We start from the raw sequence: 26,259 nt of genomic DNA, 5'->3' as shown, positions 1-26,259 counted from the left end.
TCTGGAAAACATTAGCCTCCATTCATTAAACAGTTTTATTAGTATCTCTATTAGCAGGGACTGAAAAAGAAACAACAATCCCACTAAATGCATCTTTTCCAATCTACTTTATTTTGTTTCCGTTGCCATCCCTGGTGGCATCCCTATTTCAGATCAACTATTTCTAAAAAAAATACTTTTATATGCACTGATCAGCTATAATATTAGAACCACTGACAGGTGAAGTGAATAGCAGTGATTTTCTTGTTACAATGGCACCTGCCAAGAGCTGGGATATACTCGGCAACAAGTGAACTGTCAGTTAGAGATGATGTACCAATGATGTTGGTGGCAGGAAAAACGGGCAGTAAATGGATTGAGAGACTTTGACAAGAGTTCATTTTTGACGGCTAAATGACTGGATAAGAGCATCTGTAAGGCGTCAGGTCTAATGGAGTGTTCTAGGTATGTAGTGGTTAGTATCTGTCAGCAGTGGTCCAGGAAGAGCAACTGGTGAACCAGCAACAGGATCATGGGCTCACAGATGCATGTGGAAAGCTGCCCTGTGTGATCCAACAGATGAGCTACTGTAACACAAGCTGCAGAAAACCTCAGTGCTGCTGTGATAGAAAGATGTCAGAACACACAGAACATAGCAGCCTGCTCAGTACGAGTGCACATGTTGACCTTGTTCACTGCCGAGAGCAGCTTCAATGGACACGAGTGTCAGATTTTCTTTGACATCACATGGGGCCATCTGTGTGATGTCAAAGAAAAAGATGGCAGCAAGATGCACTATGAGAGGAAGGCAGGCTGGAGGAGGGAGTGGAAACTCTACTAACCCTGCAGATCACCTACACCCCTTCTAGTGTTCCCTGGTGGCAGTGGCCTCTTTCAGCAGGATAACGCTCCCTGTCACACTGCGAACATCTTCAGTAAATGGTTTCAAGACCATGACAAATAGTTTCAGATGTTGACTTGGACTCCAGATTTCCCAGATCTTGATCCATCCAGCACCTGTGTCATCAGGTGGAAAAACAAGTCTGATCAACAGAGGAACCACCTTGTACCTTCTAGGACCTAAAGCATGTTTTGCTGACATCTTGCTGCCTGATACCACAGAACACCTTCAGAAGTCTGTGCATGAGGGGGACCCAAGAGCTGCTTTTAATGTTGTGGCTGATAAGTGTACACATACACTATATTGCCAAAAGTATTCGCTCAGAAAAACTGACTTAGGCCATTATTTTAAGAGAGTGCCGAGATGATAAATCCAACATGACATGGCATTAGCATTTGCTCACAGAGCCACTTTAATAAGTCTTGTCTGTTTTTCTTGTTTCTTTGTCAGCCCTAATTAAGGGTACACTTGTTGTTTCAGGGGGAGTTTCTCAACTGGATTCTGCCTGGATTCAAATCAACCTCAGAGCTTCTAAAAGCAGCGGCCATGGCCAAAAATCTTACCATAGCTTAGAAATGGAGGTACAGCTGTCCCCTCCATGAAGCCATGTGCGTGCACCGACCACAGAGTATAAAAGCACAACCGCACAAAAACAAAGTGGCCTGTTCTGCTCGGAGCAGTGGCCGACACTCACAGGAGTTGCCAAAAGGAGCTTGCCCAATGAGGTCTCCTCGGAGAGCCGAGACAAAGGATGTTACGTGACTTAAACTGCAGGAAGAGATGGTACGGCAAGCAATAAAGAGCCCTGTCAGCGCAGACAACACCAGCCAACCATCCAATCAGCATTAAATAGGGCCCTTTTGTTCTGAGGCATGCTGGCTGTCGGGCACAGGGCTGCAAAGAGGAATAAAAGAAGTCCTTGTTTGAAGTGAGTCAGCACTGACTGACAGATAGCACTGATGGGATCTGAGCCCTCCCCTCTCGTACTGTACAACACTGAGCTATTTAGATAGCACCCTGAACCCAGCACTAATTAAACACACATTCACATACGCTCAGCTGTCACACTGCACAGAGACACACAAAACACAGAGCAGTAATTTATTTTAGTGTAACAGCAATGTCCTCTCACACTCATTTACTAGGAGCTCTGGTTTAGTCCTGATATGCTGTAACATTACCGAGGTCTCCTCATATTTAAGAGAGGATTGAGTGTAGCTAGTAGCCTGTCCACTCTGCAGGCTTCCTCGTAAGCTAATTAACTGAACTGAAGGTTTCTTTGCATTTATTTATTGTTTCAGAGTAACTGGTACCATTCCCTTGTTAGTTGTGAACTATACTTGTGAGAATCAATGGAATATGAAGCCATTACTTTAAAAAATGGATGTGCATCCTTTCTTTTAGCTGTGTTACACATCCTAATTATTCCCACCATGGATGGATGACTTGCAAGTGATGATTTCATACCCCATTGACTTGCAGTGGCATCGCTTTTAAATGCAAATGTTCTCTCAGAGTCTGTGGCTTAGAAGAGTTTGGTCAGTTAGTAAAGTGGCAGGCTGTTGAAACCTTGAACTCTTACTTTAAAATAAGGGCCTGATGTTGCTACAACACTGCTTGGGTGTCATTCAAAAGCTCTTTATATCACTTCTGCCTCATTTTGTCTCATGAAGCTATTTTTTTGTTTGTTTTACAGGCCTAATATGTATCTGTTTCAGTAGCTGCTACGTGTCACACTGGCAAAAAATATTCACACAAGCAATACAAATGTAACAATATGGCATAGAATTGTGACTCACAGACAGAAGTCATTAATTACTTTTAAAGTGGCAATCTACGGGTAAGAAGATGTGCTTGATATTTCTGCTCGATGTGTACAGATTCAGTGTAACTAAAGGTACTGTATGTACATAGATATAAACTGCTCCCATACAATCATGACTCTGTCTTTGATTGATTGTTGACATGGAATGTGTATGTACAGAATGTATGCAGATATTTTTGTATTATATTAGAACATGACTAACAACAACATCCTTGTATTGGACTTTGACCTCATGGTATTTTGTAAAAAAGGCACATTTTCACACAACATTTTACACAACAAAACAGTTCCCAAGATGTCTTGCGATGACAGTCACTGGATGTCTGCTGCCATTCCAAGATCAGGCATATCCTCGAAGTTGACTTTGTAGTCTCCTTCTTGCTCCTCAAACACAATGACCTTATTTATTTGAACAGAGTAAAATGAAAGGAAGAGGTGTTAGAGACTTGACTCTGTGTTGCTCTGTTAATACTGTAAATGTTGAAATTATACGCCAAGTCTATTAAGACGCAAAAAAATAAACATAAAAAATAGTTAATACGAAGACAGCAGCCCTAGCATTAGCATTAGCATTAGCAGTTGCATTAGCATTAGCGAATACCGGCATGGCTAAGCTTACAGACTCTATATAAATGATGGATGTAGCAACCACAATGTCACCAACTGGTTTGTGGCCTGATGTTGTGAAGCCTTGAGTCTTTTGAAACTTTTGTAACAACTGAGCAGAGTATCTGGTTGGAGAACACAAGGACGATGTTCAACTGTGCACAGTAATATGACAGTGACCTGTCAATTACAAGGTAGCCCTGCAGCAAAACATATCCTGCTTTATCATCTGTTTTACTCTAAATAAGACCATATTTTTTCAGATCAACTTCCTGCTGTATTGAAGGAGAATTGAATCTGGTGACTGAGACCATAAATGCATTGGGAAAATGTTCACTGAGATAATAAATCAAGTGAGAAGTAGGCTCATTTTTCATAGACTTCTACACAGTTCTTTCAGATTTCTTTTTGCAACCAGAATCCATGTTTCATATAGAGCAAATGGCTAAGCTATCGGTAACATGGTATGCAGACATTAAAAAAAAATGTCTATATATATGTTAAACTGTTCCTCTAACAAAGACTGGTGGGTGCACAGCTGTACCTGGTTGATTCCACTGTTTAGAAAAGGACCAGGGAGGTAGAGAGTCTGCTGGGGGCCAATAGACCAATAGCGGCCCAGATTTAGCCCATTGATGAACACAACACCTTTCTCCCAGCCCTGTGGAGTCCATAAATGTATACGTGAAGCGTTTCTCATACAAGCATACAAAAAACATACACATTACAGAACATTAGTTATGCAAAAAAAATTGTACATGAAATGGAAATTGTTTCATTTTTTTGGCAAATTTGGACAAGCAAACATTTGATTCTCTTTGATAGAGTGCCTATAGATAACAATACCACAAGGATCATTTATTGAACAAAACTATCTCTAGATATAATTCTATGGTGGAAACAGTAGGTTCATGACAGGCCTCAGAAACTGGTTTACCTTCTCTGTGCTCTTAGCAGAAATAATTTCCTGTAGGCGTTTTGAATAATTGTCCACTAGTCTCTGATTTGACCTTGGAAAAAAAATAAGAAAAAATTGATCGCTGTTCTAGGGAAGATTTTCTTCAGTTGCAAGATGTTTAAGGGTTTTCTAGCATGCTCTGCCTGTTTCAAATCCCCCACAACATTGGAATGGGATTCAAAGCTGGGCTTGGAAGATACCATTCTATAACCCATCATTTCTTCTTTTTGAGCCATTCTGTAATTTTGCTCCTCTTAAGATCATTATCCTGTTGATACATCCTATTTTCAGTACAACAGGTTTTGGCCAACACAGTTCTATTTTTGATTTGTTTGTCCTGAGCACATCATGTCTACACATCTGCTCTGTGCCTGTATGTTCACTGGCAAACTGTAGTGCTGCTCCAATGTTATGGACAGCAAAGGTTCTTCTTGGCATGCTTTCCATACAGGTAAAATCTGTGCGCTCTCTTTTTGACTGTAGATGAAGACTTTTGACACCAGCAGTTGCAGAGTCACCAGCAAATCCTCGAAAGGAAATTTGGGGGGTTTGGAAACTTCTTACATCAAATGTTATGCCATTGGACTGAATTTATGTAGCCGGTCCTGGGTAAATTGGAAGTGGTTTGAAATTTATGGGACTTCCACTTCTGATTTTTCTCACAGTGTAATGATTTATTTCAAATGATTAAAGGATCTTTTTAAATCCTGTAGACACCGACCATCTTTTTCCCAAAGAGTGTAGAGGGCTATTTAGATCTTGGCATGATGACACCACACACTTAAATCACAAATGGAACTGCTACTACTGTTTGGCACCTAATGTGGAACCACTGGGATAATTAATTATGCTCACTTTTCGCTAGGATTGATCAATTTTTATTTTTTATTTATATATATATATATATATATATATATATATATATATATATATATATATATATATATATATATATATATATATATATATATATATATATATATATATATATATATATATATATATATATATATATATATAAAATCTTTATTAATAGGTACTGTTTCAGTGGGGGTCAAGAGTTTATTTGTCCAAATATTTTGAAAATATCATTGCCACTACTTACTTACTTTTTCACATGACTTTTTTTGTATATTTCACTTACTGGCATCTTCACAAACGTGTCACTCGGGTACCCATATGCAAACAGCCTCCCCATGAAAAATCCAGGAAAGCTGGGAGATTCAGAGAGAGTTTTCCAAGGTGCCTGATAAAGACTGAAAAAAGTTTGCTTCAAAAATACTATTAAAGACAACTGAAAGTGATATGCAGTGTGTTATATTCAATAAAGAGCACAAACCTATCAATAAAGCTGGGTTTCATATCCAGGCTGTATATTGTAAAATCTCGCAAGGGGATATTGTTTAATAAAATGTCTCCCACTAGTCCTGCAAGAACACAGATCAAAATTGGCTTATGCACTACCCACTGAGTGCTTGAGTGATTTAATAGCAGTCATAGCAATGAACTGCAAGTTATTCTGTCTATCACCTTTATGTTGCTTGTCAAGGTCCCTTCCCTGGTGAACTCGCCCACAGTTCTCCACCAATAAACTCAAGGTACGCTGTCCCTGTAGGGATGGATCGCTTTTATGTCTTTTGATTGTTTCAACAGCAAAACAACCAACACTGCGGCATCCATCACATTCAACAAAACATGTTCCTTTGTTTCTCAGCATGATGTCATACCTTACCATCAGGAACCGCCAGCTCCAGGGTCTGTCGCTTGAAAAGACCAACATAGCTTCTGTCTACAAACACCTGTGGCAGTAAAGATCACTGTCAGATCATTGTATTATAGCACGAGACACATTTACTCAACTTTGCTTGAATGAAATATCTCAGTGGTTTTTCAATGATCACTGTCAACTTCACTTTTTAACAACTTCCACGTACTTTATGTCCTCAAATGTGCTCTGTAGGCAAACCAGTGACATGGTGTGACTGCTGACACCACTGACTCATACTCAAATAACAATAAAATAATATTCTCATTTTGGAAAATACAGGCTCCACAGTGGCTTGGTGGTTAGCACTTTCGCCTTGCATCTAGAAGACTACTGGTTCGCGTCCCAGCCTGGGATCTTTCTGCATAGAGTTTGCATGTTCTCCCTGTGCATGCATGGGTTCTCTCTGGATACTCTGGCTTCCTCCCACAGTCCAAAAACATGCTCAGGTTAACTGGTAACTCTAAGCTGTCCGTAGTTGTGAATGAGACTGTGATTGTTTGTCTCTATATGCAGCCCTGTGATAGACTGGTGACCTGTCCAGGGTGTCCCCTGCCTTCACTCTAAGTCAGCTGGGATAGACTCCAGCCCCCCATGACCGTAATGAGGATTAAGTGGTATATAGATATTGGATAATACTGTCTTTTGGCTCAAGCTTTATGTTTATGAGACAAGAGCCTCTTACCAAACATTCAAGAAGGCATAATAACCTAAGTCTTTTCCATAAAATTTGGCTACAAAAACCTTCAGCATCATAATGCATACATTTAGTTCATGGAAGGGAACCATATTCATAGTACAGAAGGTCAGAGTGGTGAGATTGCACCTTCATGTGCAGTGAAAATGTCTCACCAGGGCTCGGTCTCGGACGTTGTCTCCTGACTTCAACAACCCTCCGCTGGTGATGGTGGTCTCGTACAGGGTATAGCCATAGGACTGGCCGTTCCTGCTGTTCACAGGCAGATTTTCCATGTTCACTGGCTTGGCTGATTTAAAGGGCTGTAGAGAAAATGTGAAGAATTAAACTGACTGAAAAAACCAAATTCATTTCATTACAGATATTCATAGGCTACAGATAATCTTACATAAAACATACTCCCTCAGTGAAGCTCAAGGCATCCCATAAGGACAGGTGCTGGTACATGATGGCTGGTTCATAAGCCTCCCTGTAATGCAGCGCTGGCATGTCAGGAAAACTGTCTCCTCCTGCATAGAGAGGTCAAAACAATACGGCAAAGAGGTCTCTAACAGCACCTATTCACATACTGTACTCTCATGTTTAACTTACTGTTGTATCGAGACAGTAAATCCCTGAGAAGATGGTACTTTGGAGTGTATTCCCCAGCTTCAGTTAAGGGAGCGTCAAAATCTGCATGAGATCACAGTGTGAGTTAACTGTCAAGCACTGCCACCTGCTGGGAGTTAATGCCAGTGCTGTTCCGTAGACAACAAACATACAGTATTCTCCAGCTCTGACATGACAGTGTTTCATCATTCAAACAAAATCTCTGTGAATTTGCATCAAAGTCACCAAACATTGTGTGTGACAGAGCACACAGCACAGAAACCAACCATAGCTGGGCACTAAGGCTCTGTAGGAAGGACTGGCGAGAGCCCCGCTCATGAAGCCGAAGCTGGATCCTCCGTGGAACATGTACAGGTTGACAGACATGCCTCTCCTCAGAATCTCCCTCATGGTGGACACCATATCTGACAAGAGGTTCAACATGTTCACAAACTGTCTCCTTACAATCTTAAAGGTCAGGGTGTGAGAATATCACTGCAATAGACTAACACCTCTAAGCTTTTAATGGGTCATTCCAGAAATGGAAGACATTTGGGCTTCAACATTTTTGAAAAATAAACCTTCTCTTTTACAATTTTCTGCTACATATTCATCAGTAATAGGTAATGAACTATCAAAGACTTGACTGGCTCAGCTTACACATCAATGGTAACATTTTTATTTCATGTTTTATTTGTTGTTTGCTAACCCTACTCTAATCACAGTAACAGGGCTGCTAATCCATGATAATGTTAGCTTTTTCTCAAGAGTAGAAGCTAGATATTTAGCTGTTACTGCTGACCAAGAGGACAAACTTACTGATGGAAAAAGTAAAGAAAAAAATAAAAATAATTTATCTTATCCTAATAATATGCATAAAGGGGTTGCATGAGGTAGAGTGAGATGTTCAATCAAGGCTGACAATGTTATGAAAATATGAAAAATAGAAGAGAGGACATAGCTTTGTTCTACCCATTCTTTTGGAAAACTGATGATGTTAATTCCAGTGTGTCATGTGGTTCACTATTTTCTTGTTCTTCTACCAGCTAAGGAGATTATGCTAACAGGGTTGTGTGCATGCTGTAGGACCCATGTTCCATGCATGATAACTATTATTTAAAATGTTATGTTGATTACATGTTTTCCCACAATTTCAAGAGACATCAATGAAAATATTATACCAAAAAAAGGAGATTTAAATTTCATTTTAACTGTTTTATTAGAGATTCAATTTTGTCATCCGGGGGTTGGGACAAGAGGAAAATTGTGTTTTAGGGGTACTCCAGATTTATTTGGTACTTTAAAAAATATTTTCAAGCATTCTTTTCTCCTATTTTTTTTTTACATTTTGTCTCAGGACAAGTGAATTTACACAACAACTGCACATTTTAGTATTTTACCCATGATTTTAAATTGTGTCACTGAAACCTTTCTGAGTCTCTGTTTGCCAGGTGCCGATCTACTTCAGTCAAAAGCAGCATGACTCTGACGTTCACATTTGCATTTCCATCGCTGGCATGTAGCCAGCGCTTCTCATGCAAAAAGCTACCATAGAGGTAGTAAGCCTGTGTGTACAGCAATCCCAAGCGGCTTCAGATGAACCATTACCAGAGGGAAAGGTAAAAAATAGTGAGCTACTGCATTACAAAGGACAGAAAGTAACTCTGCTGTTTCATGATGGCTGAGTAGACTTTTGTTATAGTTTTTGTACAGTAAATCTGTGGATATTTGTGTCAAATACCGGACGGAACGGCTTAGACCATAAACTCCTATTATCATCTAACAGAATAATTGTTAAATAGGTTTTGGCTGCTTGCACAAAAAGAAAGCACAAAGAAAGCATAAAGATGACAACCTGCAAGCTACACTGTAAAACATCTTGTAGGAATACAGTGGCATCAGCTAATCTGTTTTAGTGGTGGAATATAAGTACATTTACTCAAGTACTATACTAAAGTATAAATTTGAGTTACCTGTACTTCACTTGAGTATTTCCCTTTTATTCAGCTTTATGCTTCTATTCCACTACATCTCAGAGGCAAATATTATACTTTTTCTCGACTACATCTGTCTGGCAGCTTTAGTTAGTAGATACATTTCACATTACAACTTTTCTTCATCTTCATGTCTGGCAAAAGCAATGTATCTCCAGATTTAATGTTTCTGATTTGAGTTTCTCTGGTAAAGTGTAAGTTTAAATGTTGTTTCATGGGTTGAGAACTTTGTCCTTCTTTGTCTATATATATATATATATATATATATATATATATATATATATATATATATATATATATATATATATATATATATATATATATATATATATATATATATGTATATATATATATATATATATATATATATTTATTTATTTATTTCTGTTTTATAGATGTGAACACTTCCTGAAAACTTTATGTACAGTATAAATCCACCGACAATAAGGAGAACCTTCCTTACCCTCTGGGGGCAGCACATGGTGGAGGTCCCCCCACACATCATACCAGCCGGTCCAGTAGTCCATCACCATGGTGGGGCTGTTGGGCTGAAAACACGAGCAGAAAACATCCAGACTGTCAGCTCACACAGCTCAGGTTGAGTGTTTCATTAACAGTTTCCTCAGTGAAATGATGTGGAAAGAGAAGATACACACCTGGATAGCATTTAGGTCCTGGATGTCTCTCTGATTCAGCTTCTGCAGCTTCACTGTCCTGATGGCTGCGAGACAGTAGATCACAGGTTAAACTGTCAGTACTTGTGTGTGTGTGTGTGTGTGTGTGTGTGTGTGTGTGTGTGTGTGTGTGTGTGTGTGTGTGTGTGTGTGTGTGTACCTCCATCCACACCTCCTGATTTTAGTGTGTTGTGGTTGTCTGATGTGAGCAGAAGTTCGCTGATCCCTCTTGATTGTAAAGCCTTTCCAAATTAAACACATCACAAAGAATTTCTACATATCCACTTTAATGTAGAGTATAAGGAGCAGTCTTAATCAAACAAGGCTGTCACTTTACCTCTTTGATGAAAAGCATGTAACTTTGGTCCTTTGCAAAGGACCCATACTCGTTTTCCACCTGCACTGCAATGATGGGACCTCCTTTCTTGAACTAAAACAGACAAACAAGCATTTTATCAAAACGATAGCAAGCTAAATAAACTGGAGCTATGACACTATGTTGTTGCTTGGCCAATAAAAAGTGACCTGCAGCGGAACCACTTTTGGTATAAGTTTGTCAAAAAAAGAGTTGACAGCCTGAGTGAAGCCTGGATGAGTCGTCCTCAGTCTCATGCTGCCATCTTGGAGAAGCCAGCTGCAAGGAGACGCAAAACAAGATGCTCAGCTATGACTAAAGGCACAGAACTGCAGGAACAATGGAGCCATAGTACGTCTAACATACTGGACAAAGCTTCAAACATTGGGAAAGTCTTTCCCCACAGCAAGATGTGTTTTTTCCACTAAGATTGCGTGGAGCCAAAAAATGGCACTTTGTGCTTCAGATCAAGTGTTTTTTTGTACTCTCTGGTTTGAATTTGCTTTCATGCTGAATTTATTTAATTACGATTCCTTGCATGGGTTTGGGGATTAATCTGACAATGCTTTTCAGGCAAACAAAAAGTAAGTATTTGTATATGCACTGCTGCTATAGGCAGAGAATGTCAGCACTACCTCGGCAGTCCTCCGAGGTCCAGCTCAGAGGAAATGTAGGGCCCTGGACGTAAAATCACCCACAAGCCCAACTCAGCTGCCAGATTGATGTACGCTCTGAAACCCAGACAGAGAAGACAGTTTCATTCTGCACAAATACAAAGTTTATGGTAGACTCATGGTGAGACCCCATATGTTGTTGTTTGAGGAGTGCTGAAAGTGCCTGGCAACAATAGTGGCAGGCTGAGGCATCACTTCTCTCTTCACTTATCACCACTGTGTTGTTAATTGTTTGATAAGTTGCTGTTGTTGTGGAGATGTTGCTGTTGTCAGGTGGGACGCTCTGCCTCTAGTTTCTCCCCTGAGCACTGGGGCTTAGATGATGAGAAGAAAAGGAGAGTATTCCCAAAATGGCTTAGTGCAGATAATGTTGTTACAACAGCTAGGAAGCTAGTGCAACGGGGGTTGGAATCTTGTTTTTGACATTTTTAGGTTAACTATTTGGTTTGGTGGGCATATGATCTGCACACCACAAGCAAGAAACTGTATGGTAATTAATCATGAGTATTTTGTATTTAGGTCAAATAAGACAACAAGACTGCTTACTCCAAATCCAGCTGTGTGTGAAAGTTAAACCCCTTCCTCTCTGGCTGGTGCAGACTCCATGGCACATATCTGCAAAGATGCAGGATGCTCTCTGTTAACATTCAACTGGTGACCAGGCTTGTAACATATAACCTTAGTAGTAACAGTCCTCCTACGTTGTGAGGGTGTTGATGCCACAGGCCTTCATCTTCACCAGCCGGTCCCTCCAGTAGGCTCTGGGCACACGGAAATAGTGGATGGATCCCCCAAGGATGTGGAAGGGCTCTCCCTCCAGGGTGAACTGGGACGTGTTGGCAGCCAGGCCTACTTTCCTGCTCATCCTCCACCTCGTTGCCGGTGTGCTAGAAGAGGAGCTGTGAATTATTTGTGTCACACACTCATAATATGGCACAGAGGCTATTGTGTCTCAACTGACCACATGACATGCTGAATAGGAATTTGTAGACATCTTGAGTTGGCACACTCAGACACAAAGAAGCAGGATGGTAATCCAAATTTTGAGCCAAGACAGACTTCAGTACATTCACATGAAGTTATTTTTTATACTTTTCATATTTTTCTATATCATTTGTTATGCTGTAAATACGGTTAAAGTCATTCTGTATCCATGTCCCATTGAACACATTTTATGGACTACAGTGAAACTTGTATGTATCCTGTGACACCAGTATGATAAGAGAAGCCCACACACCAGCAATAAGGTTCTGCATAAGGCACAAAGAGCCTCAAAACAGCTCTAACATATCAACCAATACAGTGAGAATTTAACTTACCCAAGATATCTGTACATAAGGAAGCCAACAATGCACAGGCAGACAAGTGCATATTTCCTTTTGTGCCCACTTCTTATCCTCAGGACAACCATTGGTGGTGTGTAAGATCCCTTCTAGTAACATAAGCAGCAGTCAGGATAAGTTCATAGCAGCATGCGAGCAGATGAACACATTATGTTGCCCTGAACAAGGCTCCGCCTCAGGGGAGTGCCTCTGCAGAGACATGGAAATTTAACTCAGCTCATTAGCAGGGTGTCTGTGTTACTGTTTGGTTTGCAGAGATATGTATACACAAATACATACAAATACAAAGACTATCAGTCAAAAGTTTGGACACACCTTCTTAATCAATACTTTCTATTTATTTGTATTATTTTCATCGTTGTAGATTAATACTGAAGATGAACACTTTTTGTTTACAACATAATTCCATATGTATTATTTTATAGTTTTGATGTCTTCAGTATTAATCTACAATGTACAAAATAATTAAATAAAAACCACTGAATGAGAAGGTGTACCCAAACTTTTGACTGGTAGTATAGATACCTGCAAAGTTACTGGGGAAAAAAAGCTATCTGAAAAAGTTTTCTGACACTAATCTTGTTTTATTAAAGCAAACATATTTAAACAGCACATCTTATCTTCAAAAATAGTGCCTTTTTAAAAAATGTCGCAAATCATGTCAGCAACTCTTAAATGTTCTATAACGCAGCCTTTTGCATAACATACACGAACAACAGAAATGACAATAAAGTATCACTGTGGCCTTAAGAATATTTTATGTTATCAGTTGAATGCATGTAAAATAGTGTGATACAATAATTAAAAAAAATAAAAAATATATATTTCCATTAGAGTTTGCGTCTTTTCTCTCTGTAAGCACTGAATGTGACGGTCCATGTTTCTCCTTTCATCCTCCAGCACTGCGGACTACATTTCCCATGATCCTTAGAAGCCGGAGCTTGCGCAATGTGTTTTCGACGGCCCTGGTTGCTGGTAGTGGTTGGTGTTTGTTGTTGTCATACTAAGGGGGCGAAACAAAGAACTAACGAAGTTATTATAACCCTGAGCCTGTCGCATGAGGTAAGGAAGACGCCGTGGTTTGCTGCGGGCTCTGTCTCGGACTTTGCTCGCTCTTTGAGGCGTTGTCTGGACGAGAGACACAAGAGTTACATTAGTTGTTGAGCGTTAACAGTAAGCTAGCAACACAGACAGACAAGCTAGCACAGGACTAAACAAACCACCGAAAGTCAAAGATGAGGAGGTCAGAGACATCTGTAAAACTGGTCCTCTTAAGGAGGGTCTTCACAAATGAGGTTGCTCAGAGTTTTGGGCAGGTCGGACAGAGCCAGCTAACCCTGAGTATAGCTATCACCTCTTTGAGCTAACCCTCTGAGTCAGCCTGCTAACGCTGACCATTACTCAAACTGTGTCACCAAGAGACACTAGCCGGTGAATAAAGGTTTCATCCGATTACAGATCTTGTTTGAGAACAAGAGAGGTGACATTGCTGTTGTATACGGTTACCATTCAACTAACCCAGGAATTATTGTAAACAAATAGGGGGAGAGCAGCATTTATTAAACAGACAGAAGCTTTGCTTTCCTAACTTCAGTTAGCTAACTAAGGGCCAGATCCGGTTGGACTTCATTATCTGTGTGTTTACCCAGTTGTTAACTAGTTAGTACCCTGCTGTCCATACTGTGGTTCACATTAAACTTTTGCATTCTGAGTGACCACATATAACATCCACAGCAAACGAAAGACTTACTATAAATACTGTTTACAAGCATTTTAGGGAAAAGTGTTACACTGACATAGTTCTTTGTAATAACACGTGCTTGATGTGGTGGCTTGAAACGGTGTTTTAAAACAAATAGTTACATCATATGTGAATCAGCACAAAATGGCTACCAACCATCCTCAGGGTGGGAAAATGTCTAAACAGCACTTTATTGTTGAACTGTCTCAATCCTAGAACTCTTTTTCTTATACATGTTATAACTAGAGCTAAGTAGTTTGGGGAAAATATCAAAGTGCTTTTTTTCAGATAAATACTGTATAACCTGTGTTGTGATTTTTTTAACATTAAGCTTCTCCATGTAGTAAATTCAAACACATACTGGAGCATTACCATAAATAAAGAAGTAAAACAATAATGCTTATTATTCTGAATATGACTAAAGCATTGGTTGTTATGAACATTGAGACAAGAAACATCATTACAGAATGTGCCTTTGAGCAGATTTATCTCCCAGAATACTAAAGTGAGCCGTGTTTTTTTTAGATCTGCATTTTAAAGGCTACTGTACATTGCTAGAGAGCATTCAGTCCATTAACTCCTGTCTTGGCTTTGTTTCCCTGGTTTCGGGTTGTGGCAGGTTACTGGGTGAGCCCCTCCCTACCATGAGAGCGGACCACCAGGTCACCAGCCCCCCCTCCTTCTGCAGTTGATGGATCTGCAGCTGGTCCAGAGATGACAGACAGCGTCAGGGCCTTCCTCCGCAATGTTGCGATGGTCAGCAGACACACACACACACACTGGACTCACACATGAGCTTTAACAGGACACACAAGTATGTAGTGTGTGCACAATGAAATGGATCACTGCATTCAAAATAATGGACCCATTCAACACTACTTTGACATGGCAGCAATGTCTATAGAGTTGTCTCTGTTGAGTAGAGTAAAGACTGCAAGTTGTGACTGATTTCATTGACATACAACAGAAATGGCATGTACCAGTAATCTTGGAGTATATATACTCAGTAGAAGATATGAGGAGGAATGTACCCCCTATTAAAAAATAACAAATCACCTGCTGTATAGTGAAGGTAACAAGTGGTTAATGTTCAGAATTAAACATTTATATTTCTTCTAGAAGGAGAAAATGATTATATCTGTGCATTGTGTGCATTGTGTGCTGCTCTTTTTCTTTTTCTTGCACTATTTCTTGTACTGCATCTGTAACATCAAAAATTTCCCCGCTGTGGGATCGATAAAGGTTTAATCTATCTATCTATCTATCTATCTATCTATCTATCTATCTATCTATCTATCTATCTATCTATCTATCTATCTATCTATCTATCTATCTATCTATCTATCTAAATTGGCTAAACACAATTAAAGGAGCACTTGCACAATATAATCTCATCATATACAATATGACTGAAGTAGATAGTACCCTGATTACACATAGATTGTTGAATATTTGTCACTGGTAACACAGAAATTCTCTATAATAATCAGAACATGATGGTTTCAGACTGAAATTTTTGTGATGTATCAAGGTCAAAATGAATCTGACAAATCCTCGACAGACAAAGTTGTGTTGGTGTACTTTTGTGCAGGAAAACTGAAAATGGCTGAACCTCATTACATATTTATTACCTTTAGCTTTATCATTGTGTACCATCAGCTTGAAGGTGACCTGGCTGCACTCCAGAAGAGTCCAAAAATAATGTTTGCCTTGTGTTGGAATATTTTCAAACACCTCTTTTATTACCCCATCTGTAGTGTTGCAGTCAGCTGAATTCATGGAGCCTTAAGTGTATAATAGCCACTGATTAATATTAGGTCAGCAATTACCTTGATGAATAATTGGATAATTGTTCAGCAAACACTTACTGAGACATTTTAATGCTCCATTACAGACATGTTTTTTTCAGGTTAAAAACAAACATCTTATGTGCATCCTCTCTTTCTTTGTACGGTCTCTCTAGGGGATCAAGGACTCCATATTGGGGATTGGAACAATCTCCAAGCTGGATGCCCGCATCCAGCTGAAAAGGGAAGAGCAGCGGAGGCGAAGGGCCAGCGGGGCCTTGGCACAGAGACGGGCACAGAGTGAGGAGCGCAAACCAGACAAGTAGGCCATGATAGATATTGTATATTTTGGTCACAGTGCTGCTAATTGTGTTGCTGAACCAGAGTCGGATAGACAGAGGGATGCTTTTAATGTGTTTGCATGCGTGAAAGGAAAAGCAAAGAATCCTGCAAACTTTCTATCATTTGAACTTATCCAAATAGATGCTGAGGTTATTAGGGGATTCTAAATTGTGTGTAGGTATAACTGTGAGTGTGCTTGATTGTCTGTCTCTGTGTGGCCCTGTGATGGACTGATAACCTGTCCAGTGTGTGCCCCGTTTATTCCTCCACTTTTTTGCTGATATCTCTTTATTTGAAAGACCCTGCAAAGGGTTACCATGATGTCTATGAATAAACACTGCTGTAGATACCTCCAGTCTGCAAACAGAGACATGTTCGAGTTTGTTTGACTCTGGTTAAGTAAGAAAAATAAAATTAAAGTGAACCCATTAATACTAAACCATGATGCTCATTGTCAGTATTTCTATTTCAGTGAACCCAAAGTAGCCAGCAGGATTTTTCAGTGCTGTGCCTGGAATGGAGGAGTGTTCTGGGTAAGTTTTTAGCCAGCTGTAACAGTGAAGTGTGTCTGTTATGCATTACTAAAAGTTCTTACTTTCCACAAAAATACTAGCCAGTTATGTCCCTCATTTATCTCCCAGTTTCTGTTTAATTATGTGAACAACTCTGCTGCATCCATATGTTTAGTAGCTAGAATGACATCTGTCTCTCTTCTGTTGAAGTGTGTAGAGTTTCTCTTAAAATGCCTTGAAAGTTCAATATTCACGCATTACATTTTGAAAAACTTTGCCATGCAAGGAAACATGAATTCAGGAGTAAATGTAACTTTTCATTTTGTGTCTCCAGCTCAGTCTGTTTCTCTTCTACCGAGTGTTTATCCCACTGCTGCAGACTCTCACAGCAAAAATCATCGGTAAGCATGACTGCTAGTGAATCTGGACCAGATTCTTGGACACATGGTAGAAACCAGTCTGTTGATGAAGCTGTATTTGCTCCAGGTGACCCCTCCCTCCATGGCAGTGTGTGGTCCTGGTTGGAGTTCTTCCTGACCTCTGTCTTCAGCGCTCTCTGGGTTCTCCCTCTGTTCGTCCTCAGCAAGATAGTCAACGCCATTTGGTTCCAGGTTAAGTCCTGCATTGATTACATAGATCTCATTGCACAATCTGACATGGATCTGTTCTAGAGATTTTGTCTCAGCAATGCAATTTCTAATTTAGTAATAATTTTTCTATGATGAGATCTCTCTCTCTGAGCCTGTAGCAACGCACACACAAACATACAGTAACACTGGCAGAGAGAATTTAATGTACTAAGGTGGGGTTTCACTTCACCACAGTTGATGCTGACATTGTTTGTTGTCACAAGTGCAGCAAGTCTTTTGCATGTAAGAGCTGAAACATGATCAAGCTGTAGAAACATCCAGCGAAAGTTCATCATACCTGGAGCCCTTACACAAAGTGAACTAAATCATACAAATATGGGTTAATATTTAAAAGTAACTCATAGCCAGCTGAAAGTTTAGCTGTGTGTGTATTTATAAATTCAGTCTGAAATGGTCAGAGTCTTGTGAAATTCTGTTTCAGAGCACTCAGAGCAGAGCAATGGTAGAAGAAACACTCAAGTAAAACTAATAATACTCCACAGTAAAAAAACTGTCAGACATGTTTTTCTGCTTAATTCTGTTCTTAATTTGTTCCCTTTTTCCCTCAAAAAAACAAACAAAAAACAAAAATAACCAGTACAAGTATCGTTAAAGTACCGGATCAATAAACAGTATTGGTATCGGTTATAAATCAATAATACCCAACTGTCATAACGATACAGTACAGCTAGTATCACAAAGGACTGCACAGCTGTGACATTCCCATACTTCATAAAGAAGTCCACTCTTCCTGTGCAATGTCTCAGAATGATCCTTTATTTTATTTTTTATTTTTAAAAAGCACCAAAAAAATGAAGGGGATTTCTGAGAAATGAAGATGTGAACATTTGGATATGACTATACACTCCCCTCCAAAAGTATTGGAGCAGTGAAGCCAATTCTTTTGTTTTTGCTGTAGACTGAAAACATTTGGGCTTGACATAAAATGATGAATATGAGACAAGAAATCAACATTTCAGTTTTTATTTCAAGGTATTTACATCTGGATCTGATACACAACTTAGAAGATAGCATTATTTATAACGGAACACCACATTTTTCGGTGAGCAAAAGTATTGGAACAGATCATTTTAAAATAGATCAAAGTGAATAAGACTTAATATTTAGTTGTAATAACTGCATCAAGCCTGTGACCCACTGGCATCACCAAACTTTTGCATTATTCTTTTGTGATTCTTTTCCAGGCTTTCACTGCAGCCTCTTTCAGTTGTTTGTTTTGTTGTCTTTAGCCGGTAAAATGCAGCTCTATAGGGTTGAAGTCTGGAGATTGACTTGGCCAGTCTAAAACCTTCCACTTCTTGCCCCTGATGAACTCCTTTGTTGTTTTGCCAGTGTGTTTTGGGTCATTATCTTGCTGCACAATGTAGGATCTCCCAATCAGTTTGGTTGCATCTTCCTTTAACCGTTTGATGTGCAGTGTGAGTTAGGAGATATCCATTTTCCATTGGATTTGGGTCACTTTTGACCCATGTTGCGCATCAAAGGGTTGAACTGGCAGACAAAATGTTTGCTGCCATCATGTGTTCCATCGTCAATGAAGGTTAATGAGCCCGTCCCAGAAGAAGCCATGTCAGCCCAAACCATGGCATTACCTCCACTGTGTTTCACAGATGAGCTTGTATGTTTGGGATCATGAGCAGCTCTTTTCTTTCTCCAAATTTTAGCCTTTCCATCATTTTGGTAAAGGTTCATCTTTATCTCATCAGTCCATAAAATTTTGTCCCAGAATTTTTGAGACGGATCTCTGTACTTTTTGGCAAATTCCAGCCTGGCCTTCGTTTACTTCTTGGTAATGAGTGGTTTGCATTTCTGGTGTAGCGTCTGTACTTTTGTTCATGAAGTCTTCTGTGAACAGTAGATTGTGATACTTTCACTCCTGCCCTCTGGAGGTTGTTGCTGATGTCACTAGCAGTTATTTTAGACTCTTTCTTTACAGCTCTCACAATGTTTCTGTCGTGAACTGCTGCTGTTTGCATTGGTCTGCCTATTGGACTCTGTTACTGAGTACACCATGGTTCTTTCTTCTTCAGGACATTCCAAATGGTTGTATTGGTTTGCTCAATGTTTGTGCAATGGCTCTGATTGATTTTCCGTCCTCTCTCACCTTCACAATTGCTTGTTTTTCACCCATAGACAGCTCTCCGGTTTTCATGTTGGTTACACTTCTGACTATAAGTTGTGTATCAGATCCAGATGAAATACCTGGAAATAAAAACTGAAATGTAGATTTCTTGTCTCATATTCATCATTTGATGCCAAACCCAAAGGTTTTCAGTATACAGCAAAAATAAAGGGATTGGCCTCACTGTTCCAATGCTTTTGTTATGAAGCAGCTGCAGGCACATTTTTCTCATTCCTTTTTTTAAATGAGAGGAGGGAAATGATCACATAAAAATTTTGAGTAACTTCATTTAACAGTTTCTGTTGACTATTTAAAGTCAAAATTAATTTTCAGTCGTCTCATTCTTCCATTACAACACCTACTGCATTCCAAATGTTAATGTTTGTAATGTTTTTATATGCTGTCTTGTACTTTGGCTGCATTGACTCAGATATTAGTGTGTTGTTTTCTCTTGCAGGATATAGCTGACCTAGCATTTGAAGTGTCAGGCTGTAAAGCTCAGCCGTTCCCCAGCGTTAGTAAGATCATCGCAGACATGCTCTTTAACCTCCTCCTCCAGGCACTCTTCCTCATTCAGGTACATCATTGCACAAGGATGCTGTCTTTCTTAATTCAAAAATTGCATCCGTCTGTGTTTTTTTTTTTTTTTTTGCTTCAGTACTACAAAATCGTATCAAATGTATCGATTCTCTTTAGAGTCACCACATAAGATGTTTGAGTTGAACAGTAACTGTGAAGTTGCTGTCAGTTTTAAGCTGTGAGGCACTAAATGTTTTCAAATTACATCCCTTTTCTGATGGACTCATAAAAAGTCCATAATTAAAGTAGGCATAGAGGGTTTGGTTTAGGGCTGCAGCTATTGATTATTTTAGTAATCAAGTGTTTTATCGATTGGGCGATTATTCAGGTAATCGGATTCCGTGCTAGGCATGCGCTTTACGGCATCAAAAGCAGAAGTGAGTGAGCTGTGCAACAGAAATAAGCATCCTGGCAGAACATGGGCGGACATCTGCGGTGTATCGTACATATATAGTATAGTACACAATATCCCACGAAAACTCAAAGCCATGGGAACCCGACATGTATTTAGTTGGTGATGCAGAAACCATATAAATATGTTTTTATGTTTGGTCCGTTTAAACTGCAGCTGATAAAACACAAAAAAGAAAACTGATTAGTTTATTAGTATCTATTACAGAGAATATTCAATCAATGCCTTTAGTTTCACATTGATTTAGCCACAAATTAAAGTGATTTCCTTCATTATGAGACAGTGTCCAACCTACATGCACTTCAATACAATATAATGTTTGAATATATGAAGTTTAAGTTTTATTGTGCAGCTGTCTGTTAGAAATAATCAGCTGCACTGATCGGTAAAATAAATACATTACACACGTTTAACAGTTTTTCACCAGAATTCCTATCTTACATCATTTCCAGACATGTATTTTTATGTTCCTCATTGTTCTCCATTAAAACAACCTGTTCTTGATTGTTTAATTTTCTGCATAAAATGAGTCAAATGATGCATTTAATGCTCCTGTTTGTGTGACGGGTTTGAAGCAGAAAATCAGAGTTAACAAAGAAAGTTGACAAGCACCTTCATATCTGTTAATTCTGACTGAGGTTTTAGTTTTAGTTGAGCCGACTCACACAAAGAAAGTCTGACTATGTTGAACTGCCTTCATAGTTCAGTCCTCTGATCTGTTAAATGCCATAAACGCTAGAAAAGCAGCCCCGGTTAAAATAGAAGCGTCCCATCAAATTTAAAATTGGATGAAGTCTGGTCCACCAGTTGGCAACCTGAGTATGTAGCGGATTAAACAAAGCCTCAATTTAGAGAATTTTGCCTCGAGGAATTTTAGTTATTGAATTACTCAAATAACTCAAGGAATCGTTTCAGCCCTAGTTTTGGTTATTACTAAACAGCCATCTCCAGCACGACAAGCAAGTGATTTCGTTTTCTAAACTTACAGGGCAGTTCAGAGTATATTCAAAATACACAAAACATAATGGAGTTACACTTAGTAGAGTTGTTTTTTTCCAAAACTGTTTCATAAACTGGTGAAAGGGCTATTGTTAGTTGTTTTGAGGCCTTTTTTGGAATACTACTTGATCTAAACTTGTTTGCACGCAAATAATACAACATCACTGCCCTTTACTGTAAAGCACATTCCATTCAAAGGCACAAACTGCTCTGCTGTCTTTGCATTCTTGCTGAATTGAACTGTGCTTGTGTGTATTTCTGTGGTGCTCCAGGGTATGATCGTCAGCCTCTTCCCCATCGATGCCATTGGACAGATGGTTAGCCTCCTGCACATGTCTCTGCTCTACTCCCTGTACTGTTTTGAGTATCGCTGGTTCAACCATGGTGAGATATCCCTTTTAGCACACCCAGTGAGTCCAGTGGAGTGAATGTAAAACTCATGCAAAAAGATGTGGCTTTTTATGTTTGTTAAAGGCATTGAGATGCACCAACGCCTGTCAAACATTGAGAGGAATTGGCCGTATTACTTCGGCTTTGGTTTACCCATGGCTCTGCTGACCGCCCTGCCCTCCTCATACATCATCAGGTTGAAACTGCAAACACTTAATAAAGCAAAAAAAAATAACCAACAGCATTATTGATATTGAAGATAAGTATTAGTTGCAGAACTACTTTTTTTAGATTTTTTGTTATTGTTTTATTTCTTTGTGTATGTAAGGTCCGTTTTCCAGTTGCTCTACAGATTTTTTTTTTTTTTTTTTTTTTACACATTCCACCATGAAGGCAGTGATCATGTTACAATACCTTACTATTCAACTCAGGCCACCTCCTATATGTGGACAACATGATGGCAACATTACAGGACTACAGACTAACTTTTTGCTTTGGTTGCCATGGTGCAGTTATTTTTTTCTTTTAGAATCATCAGCACATAATTTAGGTGCAGCTAAACAGTGCAGGGCGATTTTCTTTCGTCATTTCTTTATGGCTTGTTAACATTACAGTTCAAAACAGCAGCAAATGCTCCTTTCCCAGCCATACTTTAGCTGCACTCTGCAGTAAATGAAGTGCATAATATTGGCCCTTTCATCATATCTCAGGGTTTCTCACAGTTTATTTGTGATGGTGGTGTGGTGTGACTGATGGACTGAGGCACATGCAGATTGGAGGCAGAGAGCTGCTACTTACAGATGTCCCCATAACACCTCAAATGCAGATTATTGGTAGAAGCTACAATTTACCAAAGTACCCTAAACGCCTCACACGCATCAATACACTTCAGTTTACTATCGTCACTGAAATACCTCACATGGATCGGTAGACAGTTTGGCAGCTGGGCACAGAGAATCCTCTAGTCGTCACTCAGTAACTGCAGTGCAGCAGCTCAGACAGCTGTGATGTTCAGATATCAGATTTAGTAGAGTTGAAACTGAGCGATTTTTCACTACCTATTCGGGCTGCAAGCCTAATGAATGTCAAGTGTACCAATGTGTTCAGTGAAAATGTTTAGTTGAACTTGACAGATTTTTGGCTACACGTGCAACCAAAATACACCCAGTACTTCACATGCTGAAGCCCTGCCAATGGCTAATTTAGAGGGGTTTGTGTTATTAAAGGCTCAGCTATACAGGGAAAATAACTACTTTTTGTACATGAACAGCATTTTTATTCAAACACATTTGTAAATGTTGTGTCAGGAACCCCATTTGGGAAGCACTGGTCACTGCATGGTGGAATTTAGGAGCAGGCTGCACAGTGGCTTCATGTTAGCGCTTTCGCCTTGCAGCTAGAAGATCCCCGATTTGCGTCCCCGCCTTCTTGGGATCTTTCTGCGTGGAGTTTGCATGTTCTCGTTGTGCATGTGTGGATTTTCAACAGGTACTCTGGTTCCCTCCCACAGTCCAAAAACGTGCCAAGGTTTATTGGTAACTCCAAATTGTCCGTAGGCATGAATGCAAGCGTCATTGTTTGTCTGTATATGTAACCCTGTGATAGACTGCTGACTAGTCCAGGGTGTCCCCTGCCTTCACCCTAAATCAGCTGGGATAGACTCCACCCCTCCACGACCCTAATAAGGATTAAGCAGTGTATAGATAATGGATGGACGAAATTTAGGAGCAGTATACACAAGAAAGTAACCCAAGCCTATTATTATGCAAGCATCCAAAGAAACATATTCCTGTCCCAGACCTTACCTGAGCTCATAATATAGATTTAACTTGTAGAGCCAGTGATGTAGATACACTGTGTCACCTCTGGGAAAAAATGCAGATAAACACAAAACATGCAGGAGTTTCAAAAGACAGAGCAGCCTGGAAAATGGACCTCGTATCCTCTGTGAGTTGCTTTCACTATATATCATATTTTATCTTGCTTTTCTACCAGTGGCTGCTTGTTCTCCATCCTCTTCCCTCTGTTCATCATCAGCGCTAATGAGGCAAAGACACCAACAAAGCTGTAGTGAGTGTCAAATAAAGACAACTTGTTAAAGTACAGTTTGTCCCATTGCACAAGTCGCTGATCACATTTCTGCTCCTGCAGCCACTTCCAGCTGCGCCTCTTCTCTCTGGTTGTGCTGATTAGCAACAAGCTGTTCCACAAGACTGTCCACCTGCAGTCGTCCCTGACGTCGTCCGCCTCGTCAGAGAGGCTGTCCTCGCCCCACACCTCCCCGAGCCGCCAGAGACTGCTGCCCACCCAGTGAAGGCTCCACCTGAAGGAGAAAGGATGGCAGAGTGGCTCCAGTGTGATTCTTCATGAAGGATTGCCCTTAGTGATGATGTGTGGTTTGGGATAAAGGGTTTACACATTTTTATCTCATCTCTGGCCCTTCAGTTATTCATTTGCCGCATGCACCAGACACATTTTCAGTGTGACACAAAAATCGACTGCCCTGTGCCTCACACTCAAAACACATTATATACTCAGCTCTAGACTTCTTTTCTTTTTTGATTTTTCTTTCATTGTTTTCTTTTTTTTGTATAATGTGCCATTTGAGTGACTCTCCTTTAATAAATTACAGCACAAGAAATCATGTAGTTTTAATACGTTTGAGCAAACTTGTGACTAAAGAAGGATTTTTTAACTTTGAAGGGACTCGTTTGCATTCAAAAGCAAAGCACAGTCGTGTTTTACCTACTTTGCGTGTTTTCTTGATGTTGCAAGTCACATTCCTTCCTCACAGGTTGAATGCTTTCTTGCACAATGATGTGTTCCTCTGTCATATTCTGGTGTCCTAGCAGTTCCAGTGACAACCTTGTACAGTTATAAAGGGGGGATTTTTAAGAAATCCTGACACTGCTTTGTTTTCAGTAGAATTTACACATCACTTCAGGAGCTGCTACACAAAGGAATGGCGACCTGTTGTAATGGAAACCAAATAAGAAAGTCACTCTTTTGTGTTGACAAAAGCGTTGCTTGGTGTCTGATCCCAAATTCAAATCACCTGTCACTGTCTGATGTTGCAATTCAAGAAAAAGCTGCCTAAGCCTTTTCTGTTGGTGTGAAATTAGTGATAGGTGAGATGACACTGCCAAACTGCTTCATCTGTGTTTTATTTCACTTCGACCGCCACAATGCTAGGCTCTGTAACAAAGAAAGGAGCCATGTAGTTAACTCGTTTACATCTTAACTAACGGGTGATCGGCCTTGCTTGCTCTAGTCCCCCCCAACACATCAACAAGAGAGCTGATGCAAATAGAACTGATCCCCAGAGATCATTGGCTCTTTGGTTTTTCTGCTGTATATAATGTTAATACCTCCTGAATGTTCGGTCAGATGTTCACCGCTACAACGCAGCGCAACGCCCCCAGCCTGTCTCTCACTCATCAGAGCTCATGGAAAGGGGCCATGAAACAGTGTGCAATTGTAGAAAAGAGCATAGTGTTTGTTCAGACTGATAATTGTGAGTGAGGTTTTGTAAAAGTAATAAGTCTAATTTCAATAAAAATTGGTCAGTATTCAATATTTGATCTCTGTGTTCAGGATTTTTTTTTTCCTGCAGGACATTTTAAACTAAAAACTCAAAACATGAGGCTGAATCAGTCACTCAAAAGCATGACTTGGGAGGAAAGTGATGGTGGCATCTAGAAAGTTGTGCTACAGTTCTGTAATATTCTGCCTTTCAGTGTAAAGGTAGTTTTAATGTTGGCAAGAATGATGATGATAAAAAGCACAAAATCTACATTACGGTGGGAAAATATTTGTATTCCTCTTAATACTATGCGGAGAATGCCTTTTGATCTGAACACAGTTTAAAAATAGACACAACACTGCTTATTCTTGCAGAAAAGCATCTTTTTACTTATAATTTGCTTTTTACTCTGATCTGATCATATAAGAGCTAAATTCTGATTTACTGTGCACGCCTCACGATAGACAAATGAAAGTGGACTCTAATATGTCAACAAAATGAGTTTTTAACCTAACTTCATTCAAGGTTCAGATTTCTGTTCTGAAAAGTTAAGCAAAATAGAGATAATTTTTTTAAAGATAATGCCTCATTTAAACATATAGAGAGGTTGTATTATAAGGAATCGACTGGGAAAGATTCATGCTGATCTATTAGTTAAAAATTTTACTCCATTCATTTGTATACCTCTACATGTTATGTAAAAATCCAGTTGGACGCGTTTAAATCTTGATTGAGATTATATAAAATTTGAAAAACGATACTCAGTTTTTAATATTTGTTAACTGTAATGTTTACTGTTTGACTTTGGTGGGGATACCATAGACTGTATATAAAGATTTTATT

At 39.5% G+C, this 26,259-nt stretch overlaps 3 protein-coding genes across 8 annotated transcripts in view; 2 read left to right on the top strand and 1 right to left on the bottom strand.

Annotated features, from left to right (window-relative positions):
- Window positions 1-2,821, top strand: part of b3gat1b (beta-1,3-glucuronyltransferase 1 (glucuronosyltransferase P) b) — a 33,840-nt gene extending 31,019 nt beyond the window's left edge. For both annotated transcript variants that reach the window (XM_035953586.2, XM_023281856.3), the window contains one exon: window positions 1,361-2,821. The gene's annotated coding sequence lies outside the window, so the exon portion shown is untranslated. The remainder of the gene's footprint in view (window positions 1-1,360) is intronic.
- On the bottom strand, window positions 1,968-12,538 carry LOC111576271 (beta-galactosidase-1-like protein 2). 4 transcript variants are annotated; one of them, XR_008603954.1, is made up of 20 exons: window positions 12,336-12,538; window positions 11,718-11,915; window positions 11,563-11,631; window positions 10,978-11,073; window positions 10,513-10,621; window positions 10,325-10,417; window positions 10,148-10,229; window positions 9,970-10,034; window positions 9,777-9,861; window positions 7,607-7,744; window positions 7,323-7,403; window positions 7,131-7,240; window positions 6,887-7,033; window positions 5,997-6,068; window positions 5,800-5,878; window positions 5,609-5,696; window positions 5,414-5,525; window positions 4,249-4,321; window positions 3,856-3,972; window positions 3,087-3,104 (listed from the first exon to the last, which is right to left on the bottom strand). XR_008603954.1 is itself a non-coding variant. In XM_035953582.2 (19 exons), exons 1-19 carry the CDS (start codon window positions 12,425-12,427, stop codon window positions 3,018-3,020), a joined length of 1,908 nt encoding a protein of 635 aa, XP_035809475.2. In that variant the 5' UTR covers window positions 12,428-12,536; the 3' UTR covers window positions 1,968-3,017. The 4 variants fall into 4 exon arrangements, 3 of the variants coding, with proteins under 3 accessions (XP_035809475.2, XP_035809474.2, XP_023137636.2); XM_035953582.2 differs by lacking the exon at window positions 4,249-4,321 and having other exon boundaries at window positions 1,968-3,104; window positions 10,160-10,229; window positions 12,336-12,536; XM_035953581.2 differs by lacking the exon at window positions 4,249-4,321 and having other exon boundaries at window positions 1,968-3,104; window positions 11,718-11,903; window positions 12,336-12,530.
- A 730-nt stretch (window positions 12,539-13,268) lies between these two features.
- On the top strand, window positions 13,269-25,474 carry ei24 (EI24 autophagy associated transmembrane protein). 2 transcript variants are annotated; one of them, XM_023281846.3, is made up of 11 exons: window positions 13,270-13,421; window positions 14,720-14,856; window positions 16,064-16,209; window positions 16,702-16,762; window positions 17,076-17,142; window positions 17,228-17,352; window positions 19,971-20,090; window positions 21,776-21,887; window positions 21,978-22,089; window positions 23,889-23,963; window positions 24,045-25,474. In XM_023281846.3, exons 2-11 carry the CDS (start codon window positions 14,815-14,817, stop codon window positions 24,205-24,207), a joined length of 1,023 nt encoding a protein of 340 aa, XP_023137614.1. In that variant the 5' UTR covers window positions 13,270-13,421; window positions 14,720-14,814; the 3' UTR covers window positions 24,208-25,474. The 2 variants fall into 2 exon arrangements, with proteins under 2 accessions (XP_035809477.2, XP_023137614.1); XM_035953584.2 differs by lacking the exon at window positions 21,978-22,089 and having other exon boundaries at window positions 13,269-13,421.
- Window positions 25,475-26,259: the final 785 nt, after the last annotated feature.

The sequence above is a fragment of the Amphiprion ocellaris genome, chromosome 14, assembly GCF_022539595.1.
Source record: "Amphiprion ocellaris isolate individual 3 ecotype Okinawa chromosome 14, ASM2253959v1, whole genome shotgun sequence".
NCBI classification, from domain to species: Eukaryota; Metazoa; Chordata; class Actinopteri; family Pomacentridae; genus Amphiprion; species Amphiprion ocellaris.
Note: the sequence above shows the minus strand (reverse complement) of the source record. Positions and strands in the feature narration are given on the sequence as shown.